The sequence below is a fragment of the Myotis davidii genome, unplaced genomic scaffold (genome assembly GCF_000327345.1).
Source record: "Myotis davidii unplaced genomic scaffold, ASM32734v1 scaffold77, whole genome shotgun sequence".
Taxonomy (NCBI): domain Eukaryota; kingdom Metazoa; phylum Chordata; class Mammalia; order Chiroptera; family Vespertilionidae; genus Myotis; species Myotis davidii.
Genome location: NW_006289713.1, coordinates 5,063,419 through 5,072,661, shown reverse-complemented (window position 1 = coordinate 5,072,661; position 9,243 = coordinate 5,063,419). Strand labels below are relative to the sequence as shown.

At 44.0% G+C, this 9,243-nt stretch overlaps 1 protein-coding gene across 1 annotated transcript in view; it reads right to left on the bottom strand.

Moving 5' to 3' along the window:
* Positions 1–1,541: 1,541 nt before the first annotated feature.
* Positions 1,542–9,243, bottom strand: part of EMC8 (ER membrane protein complex subunit 8) — a 40,978-nt gene continuing 33,276 nt past the window's right edge. Inside the window, exons 3-5 of the mRNA XM_006762216.2 lie at positions 3,318–3,387; positions 2,551–2,645; positions 1,542–2,017 (exon numbers count right to left, since the gene is read on the bottom strand). Coding sequence (XP_006762279.1) covers positions 1,858–2,017; positions 2,551–2,645; positions 3,318–3,387 — 325 coding nt within the window. The 3' untranslated portion in view covers positions 1,542–1,857. The remainder of the gene's footprint in view (positions 2,018–2,550; positions 2,646–3,317; positions 3,388–9,243) is intronic.

Genomic DNA, 9,243 nt, shown 5'->3' with positions numbered 1-9,243 from the left:
CAGATAACACATAGATTTAAATCGCAGGAAAAGACAGGCTTTTCTGTGGTAAATGCTGGAGGTGACTCTTCTTTTTGGAACCCCCCCCCCAAAAAAAAACAAAAACAAAACAAAACAACAAACCAAACACAAACCCATTTGGAACAAGACTGCCCATGATGCTGGGCTCTAAGTTGAGACAGTGAGGAAGACAAAGTGCACTGATCCATCACCCTTTCATTTGTGTTTCCCACACAAAATAATGTCAGCTTCAAAAATTAAGGGTAAGAGGTATTTGAAGGAAGGGGAAGAGTGAATTTGGTGGATCAAAGCACATCTACTATAAGCAATGTCTGAAATTTTTTTCCTGTTTGTCAAGAGAAAATAATGCTGTCTCCCCAAACCCTTTCAATAGCCCATGCCAATTGTTACAAATTTCCTTCATGTAGTCAAAGAAAAAGACAGTAGGAGAGATAGGATTCTCTGAACTCTGGACAATCTATATATATATAAAAGCCTAAGCAGCTGAAAGATCGGTTGCTATGACAAGCACTGACCACCAGGAGGCAGATGCTCAATGGAGGAGCTGACCCCTGGTGGTCAGCACACTCCCACAGTGGGAGCGCCACTCAGCTACTGCCCGGCGGTGGTGGCGGCAGGTGCAATAGGAGTGTCAGGGTGCTCGTCCAGGGCTCAGGCTCCTTCCCAGCTGCAGCTTTGCACCCTACTACATCCCTCGGGGGATGTCGGACTGCAGGTTTTGGCCTGATTTCCACAGGCCAGGCCTGGATGGGTGGGGATCGGGCCAAAACCAGCAGTACGACCTCCCCTGAGGGGTACTGGATTGCGAGAGGGTGCAGGCCAGGCTGAGGGACCCCATTGGTGCACAAATCCATGCACTGGGCCTCTGGCAGTTCATATAAAAAAATGCAACAGTACCACCAAATTTCCCCATCAACTTCCTATGATTGGAAGTTTAACCACAATAACTTCTATGTATGCACATTACAGACAAGCTCTGTAAAACTTGGGGAATCTAAGTTTTGTTTTGCTCCTGTTACTTTGAATACAAAAGAAATAATTATTTTTAAGACATAAATTAGAATCATTTAGAAAATCATGCAAGTTAGAGTTAGGACTGATTCTTGCCTTTTAAAAATAATCTTAGTACTGTTCCATTTTCCCTTTTTTGATTCCACAGGTTACAAGCTTTCTGGTTGATTGAGAAGCATTACACTGCGCTCCCATTACCAACATGTTTGTTTTGACCCTTAGTGATGAAGGTTTCTCAGGCAACAGTGGCTTTATTCCCACTGTGTAGAGTTGCAGCTACATTAGCTCCACATCATGTGGGGCAGTGCTGTTCACAGCTGTAGCCTCCCGACACAGAACACCAACACATAGGTTCTCAGGCACCGGCTGGGCACCCGCCCAGTCCCAGGATTGGATGACATTGACTCAAACTGGACAAAAACTCACCAACACTCCCATACAGGTATAACATATGGGCTTTTTTTTTTAAAAAAGGTAGTCCATAGTCTTAAAAAGTATCCTCTCCAGATTATAAAAGGTTAGTTAAAACTGTTTAATAGGAACAATCTTGGACAAGCAGAAACAGCTTGATTGGGAGGATTATGGCAACGTAAAACTGGGAAGAACTCCACAGGGATGGTCAGATTGGACAGTCCGTACCTCTTCTAGAGATTCTACATTAAAAAGACGACTGATGAAACATTCTGCCCTCTTTCAAGGCACACGCCACTTCTGAAAACTGTCAGCTTTCCACACAGGCAATGAGATATTTTATTTACATTTAAAAATAGCTTTTTTTCTTGAGCCTAGTGGAAATACCTAGAGACTAGTCATTGAAATCCCTCCCTAACACAGGTGCAGAACAGCTTTATTGATCTCTGGATTTGTCCAGTCATTCCGAATGTCGTCCAGGTGGTTGTCAAAATCGACGAGCGTTTCATAGGATCGGCTATCCAGGAGTGAGGCTGAGATCCTCTGGGCCTCTGGCCAATCTTCACAGTAATCACTACGAGGTGAAACAGGAGAAATCAATCTCTTAATGAAAAAAAAAATCTGGCTTTTCAATAGAGTAAACAAAAAACCATACACAGAGTGGTATAAAGAAGACAATAATGAGTACTAACAAACATGTAGCTGTACATAGCAACAATATAAAACGTGGTTAAAATGAGACACCCTCCAAATGACATGCTGACAAAGCTGGTGGTGGATGACTGATGCTTTCTGAGTGATTACCAGTAAACCAAACCACACGTCTGCAAAGAGGGTTTGGTTTATGGAGAGGTGTCCTGAGGTTTGGGGTGGGAAGACCCTGAGTAACACTCAGATTCTCTCTACTTCTCTGAAGCCCTGTTGGCCTCAGTCCTCCAGGAGCGGAGGAACACACACGATTTCCGTATGAGGGCTGGGCGCTCCTCTGGAGAATAAGCTAAATGAAAAAAACACGGAGGTTGGGACCCATTTTTCGGTGGGTCTGGGTAGCTGGAACAGGCCCCAGCATACTCTGCACATAGTTCACCCTGAGGACACAGCACTCACTAGTGTGGGTCTCTGCACCGCCATTTGTTTTCATGGTGTTCGTACACATGGATCGTAGGTACCACGCAGTCCATCGTAAACTTAGTGTTGTCTACCTGCACACAAGACAAAGGACAGTTGTAACAGAGCTAACAAAAAGTCAAGGGCCAGCACCTTTCTGGAAGTCCTTAGCGCCTCCTCGTGGCCCACAATCAGAAGCCCTGCCTTACAGTGTGCAAACACTGCAAACGTGATGTGTGGAACCATGCCATGGTGTGGCCTAAGGTAAACTGTGTGCTATTCAGGATAAATACCATTTCATTGTTTTCTCACAAAAGTAGAGCTTTTAAACATTTATTCTTCCCTCCCTGTTAGAATGATCTAAATTGAGATTATTTAAAAAGGCTCTGTTAGCTACCTATCTGACTCCTTCCTTCCTTCTTCTTTCCATATAGGCTATGCTGGATATTCTAATTGAATGGTTCTCACACTTGAGGGTGCATCAGAATCAACTGGAAGCATATTAAAACACAGACTGCTGGGCCCCACGAATCTGCATTTCTAACAAGTTCCCAGCTGGTGCTGATACTGCCAGCATGGGAGTCCCACTTTGAGAAATGACTCCCCACTTCTGGAGACTTGTGTGCTGTGATTGCAAAAAAGGTGGCAACGGTCTGAAGTATCTGCAGAAAGAAAGACTGCTTATCCAGCGAAGCTCTAGGTTAGTAAGGAAATGCTCAGTAGCCATCCTGTAAATAGAAAACACAACAGGCAATGAAGTGACTTACCATGATGAGAGCTGTATCGCTGAAGCCCTCGGCAATTCTGGAGGCCACCTTCTCTGCAACCTGGTTTGGACTGCAAACGAAGAACCAGTGAGTTTACCACATTCTGGTTAATGCAACTCAACACTGTATACCTACATAGTTAACAAGCAACGATAAAAGACCAGTGGTCCAGCTGAAATGACTTGTGCTGAGGACAGGGAATGCTGTAAGGGCAACGGGAGCCCAGGGCAAACCAGGTTCTGTCTCATCCCACAAGGAAGCCCTTGTGAAGGGGATCCTGAGAAGGCATCTTCTCAACAGAAAGGCTCCCTGGAACCCAGGGGAGAGCGCTACCCAAGGCACTTAGATGAACTGCTGCTCAACGCTCCAGGCTAGCGTCAAGCTCCAGGCTGGAAGCTTCCTGGGCCCACCTTTTCCATCTGCAAGTTCCCAAAGTGACTCTGTCCACCTCTTAGCTGCTGGCAATTGAGTTGCTTGCCTTTTCTTTTAAAGAAAATCTCTAAAATTCCCAAGCCATTCCAAATCTTCACCATGCTCGTCACCTTTGAATTGCTGACTATGGCCCTGTCCCATCCTGACCTTGATAAATGACAACTTTCTACCTTCAGTCAATAAAACGAATTACAGAGTGGCTCCACATCATCCCTGGCTACGCCCATATGCAGTTATTTTTCTATCTTATTTTAGGAAGAGGCCTCTTCCCACCCATGGGCCTATCCATTCTGACCTCTTCCTCAGGGTCTTATTTATATTCTCTCTGTTGCCCAGCCAGGGTGGCTCAGTGGCTGAGCATCAACCACTAAGCCAAGAGGTCACCGGTTCAATTCCCGGTCAATTGTGGGCACTATCTCTGGTAGGGGGCGTGTAGGAGGCAGCTGATCGATGTTTCTCTCATGGATGTTTCTATTCCTCTATTCCTCTCCTTTCCCCGCTCTTTAAAATCAATAAAAACATATCTAAAAAATGTACATATATGTTCTCTTTGTTAAATCTGACAGCTCTGCTGTCAAATCTGAATAAGTCTTTTCCTATTTAGGATAAAAAAATATTTAACTGGTCCCCTCTAGCCACTGTCTAAACTCTCTCCTCCCTTTCAACCACATTTCTATTTTTAAAATTTTTTTGTTAATCCTCACCAGAGGATATTTTTTCCCATTGATTTTTAGAGAGAGTGGAAGGGAGGGAGGGAAGGATTTTTCGAGAGAGAGAGAGAAAAACATGGATGTGACACCTGAGGATCAAACCTGCAACCCAGGTACATGCCCTTGATTGGGAATGGAACCTGTGACCCTTCAGTGCATGGGCGAACACCCTAATCACTGAGCACACCACCCAGGGCTCGACCATATTTCTTAAGCTTCTTTGATAAGTTGATGATCTTGTCCCTCTTGCTCCATTTTCTCATACAACTGTGCATTGTGGTTCTACTTCTTTATCTCTGTGGGCCAGCACCCTTGAAACCTACCAAACAATTGCCACACTTCCAAAGCCTCCTAGCGGAGCTGGACTTTTTCTAACTTCTTTGATTGAGGTAACCTTTCCCACTTTTCTTCACTCACTCAACAGGCACTATAGATTTTTTTCCCTTGCTTCTGTCTCCTTCATTTTCCATCATCCATTTTGTTCAGGGTATCTAGCCATGTTTTTGTTTTTTTTAAAAAATAGTTTTATTGATTTCAGAGGGAAGGGGAGAGAAACACTGATGAGAGAGAATTATTGATCGGCTGCCTCCTGCACGCCCCCTACTGGGGATCGAGCTCGAACCCGGGGCATGCGCCCTTGACTGGAATTGAACCCGGGACCCTTCAGTCCTCAGGCCGATGCTCTATCCACTGAGCCAAACTGGCCAGAGCTAGCTATGGGTTTTCAAAATTGCTTCTTAACTGATTTAAATTTCTAGGCTCTTATCTGATACATTCTGAAAACGCTCTTTAGATCAATTTTCCTAAAATGAAACTTCCATGCTCCCCACCTCCACTTGTAATATAAAAACCTACTTTTTTCAGCCTGGCAAATCCAGGCCTTTCTCACCATGGACCTAGCTACCGTTCCTACCCAAGGAACAAAGCTGTGTGTGTCTTTAATTTCAGGAAATGACTCATTTATTTACATATTCAGTAAAACTGTCTATGTGTCACCTCCCTCACCCACACTGGTCCGTTTGGAATGCCCTCTGATACCAATCTTTGCTTATTGAATTCTTTACCATCTTTAATGCCTAGAAAATGCCATCCTTGCTGGGAGGTCTTGCCAAGTTGCCCCATATGAGATCTATTTGTCCCGTCTCTAAACACTGTTTACTTCTAAAGGCTTTGACACGTAATTCTTGGTGTGCAATTGTGTTTTTTTGCATCTTATTTTCTCCACACAATAAGAATCTCAGCTTTTTGAACAGATACTGAGCTATATACAGTGTTCCCCTAAAATGTATATACACTTAACAGCTGATAGCTCAATTGATGTCCTTTTCTTTTACGATTTAACCCATTGGAATTAGTAATTATTAAAAGTGTATATATATTTTTGGGACATCCTGAATTTTAATGACCATAAAAATACACTGATTATTTTTAATTTATTAAAAAAACACACACTATATGCCCTGGCCGTTGTTGCTCAATGGTTGGAGGAACTCCCACACCCGAGGGGTCTTGGGTTTGATTCCTGGTTAAGGACAGGTACCTGGGTTGCAGGTTCGATCCCCAGCCCTGGTCGTGGTGCGTGCTTGAGACATCCAATCGATGTCTCTCTCTCACATTGATGTTTTTCTTTTTCTCTCTCTGTCTCTGTCTCTTTCTCTCTCCCTCTCCCCTTTCCTCCCTTCCACTCTCTAAAAATCAATGAAAAAAAAAAATCCTCTGGTGAGGATTAAAAAAAAACAATACACACGATACAATTACAATCCTTACCTTATGATTAAACTGAAAAAAGCAGAATCATGTTTTATATCTTAACCTATTTTCACTTTCAAAACTGGGAATTTATAGTGAAATGCTGGTTATAAGTTTGCATTACGTTAAGAAACATGAAAATAAAAAACCACAAAAAAAATAAAAAACAACATTGAGAAAGGAGCTTAGAGATTCTTGTCTCCCAGGGCAGCACAGAAAGCTCCCAAAGTAAAGGCAGTGCCTCACTGTACACAAGGGCCAAGTTCCCACAGCTCAGATGGGAAAAGAGATGCCCTGACTGCTTTGCATCGTTACCGGTCCCAACTCACACCTCACATGCAAAGGGAAAAGAAGTTGGCATGTGCTAAGTGCATGATCCTCTAGGCAGTGGTCGGCAAACTCATTAGTCAATAGAGCCAAATATCAACAGTACTTCTTCAAAATAGATTCGCCCAGGCCGAAAACCGACTTCTGCGCATGGGCCACGAAGTTTCAATCGCACTGTACGCGCGCCCGCACGTGGTATTTGGTGAAAGAGCCACACTCAAGGGGCCAAAAAGCCGCATGTGGCTCGCGAGCCGCAGTTTGCCGACCACGGCTCTAGGGACTTGTAAGCATGTGCCATGAAGAAACTAATAAAACTATTATCCTAATATTTATGATTATCGTGTAGTTGGTGATTTTTATTGGGAACAAGAATCAAGAAACAGTCATTAAAAATAAGAACTACCATTTTAGATGCCCAAGAACTCAAATTTAAAATTTATTCTTTTGAAATAAGTTTTAACCAGGTCATATCAACTACTGTTCCTGTGAAGAATCAGCTGCCACATCAAACTGCAGGGACCCTGGAGACTGGGACCACTCTTAAGCCCCTTCCCAACTAGCACAGAGCTAGGCATTTACTCCTAACTGAAATCTTACGTTTTGTATCTAAAAGCTTTTTACTGAGTATCTACCTTAGGCCAGGGCACAGTGCCCGGTACTGAAATTTATACATGAAATGCTGATTTTGAAACAAAACACCAGTAATTATGACATGATATAATGAGGTGATGGAAAAACCTCAAGTTTAGGAAATGACTAAACAGTTACAAACATCTTACATTTCCTTTTTTAAATAATAAAACATTGAATGATCCTTTTTTGATAAAAGTGATCATAGGGCTAATGATAGTGCCAGCTCCTACTTTGAACCAAGCACAAAACTAAAATGCTGCTTGTTCCTTTACTATCCTTACAACCACTCACTGAGGTACAAGCTTTTAGCTCCATTTACAGATAGGACCACCAAGGTCAAGGAGGTGAATCAGTAAGTCACCTAGAATTTGAATCCAAGTCCCCTGGCTCCAAAGCTTATTCTGAGAGACAGTTAATCAGCTGACATTTCTAAAAGAAGAGCACATTTTTAACTCGGTCTGGCTGAAGAGAGAAGGAAAGATTTTCAGGTAGATGCAAATAGTGCTGAAGAAGGAAGTTGGTGTATCTCAGCTCCTAAGCTTCCAAGCATGTGGCCTTTGTGCAGGGACCGTCTCTGGCTGGAGTTTCTTCACCTGAGCATCCTTGTGAGGGTTACATAGGACAGTGCCAGGAAAGCCTCAGGTTGGGTACAGAGTTTGGGACTCCAGGTTAACTCCTAACACAATACCAGCATGTGGGAGGGATGGATGAAATCCTGAAGCAGAGCAGACTCACCAGAAAGAACTAAAGAGTTACTGGGTACACTTCTGCACTCCCTCCCCCTGCTAATGTTTAATTTTCTCTGTGGATCTGAGAAATGGCTGGTTAGTAGGTACTTAAATATCAACATCAATGGGGGAATGCAAAACCTCCTGAGCACAGAGCAGGTGAAGGAACCAGGTATAAAACAGCATGAAAATGGTGCCTAAGATATTACCGGGTTGGGCTAAAAAAATAAGGTCTACCCTAACCGGTTTGGCTCAGCGGATAGAGCGGCGGCCTGCGAACTCAAGGGTCCCAGGTTCAATTCCGGTCAAGGGCTTGTACCTTGGTTGTGGGCACATACCCAGTGGGGAGTGTGCAGGAGGCAGCTGATGGATGTTTCTCTGCCATCGATGTTTCCAACTCTCTATCCCTCTCCCTTCCTCTCTGTAAAAAATCAATAAAATATATTAAAAAAAAAAAGGTCTGAGGTCTGAATAGAGGCAGGAAGATGCAGAGGCCATGAGCCAAAGGAGGCATGTGGATGAGACCCTGTGCAGGTACACTAGGGATGATCACGTAAGGCATGGATTTGGGGGTAGGCGTGGGGAATAAAGGCAGGGGAGGCATCTACAATCACCTGACAAGCCAAGTGCCCTTACCTCTTGCCTAGTCTCCTCTCCTTTCTTCAAGAATAGCTGTGGGTTGCCCTAGCCGGTTTGGCTCTGAGGATAGAGCGCTGGCCTGCGGACTGAAGGGTCCCAAGTTCAATTCCCGTCAAGGGCACATGCGATTGTGGGCTCAGTCCCCAGTGGGAGGTGTGTAGGAGGCAGCCAATTAATGGCTCTCTCTTATCATTGGTGTTTCTCTCTCTCCCTTCCTCTCTGAAATCAATAAAAATATATTATATCTATCTAGAAAAGAATAGCTGTGGGAAAGAACTGCTTGGTTCAGGAAAACCCTCCTTCCAAGGACAGCTCTCTATATTTTGAACTTAATAAAGTTCAAAATATCTTAAAGATCTGAGTATGGCCTCACCCTACCTTTCCAGACTTCCTTGCTACCAATTCCTGTGTGTGCACCCCATGTCCCTGCCCCCTTTTCCAGCTGGTGTCTTCATCATGTTGTCCCCTCTTGGAATGCTGTCCCCTCATGGTCCCTACTTGACAAGATGCTGTCCACTCTTGAACGCCTAGTTCAAATGACTCACTTTCCTGTGGGGTTCTCTGGTCGTATCAACAGATGCAACTTCACCCTGCTCTGGCTGTTACAGCTCTCTGCACTACCCTCATGGTAACTGGCCTCTTGTTTCGTGTTAGTCCTGTGTTAGCAATATCTTTCATATTCAATCCAGCAGCCTGCAGGCAAGGGCC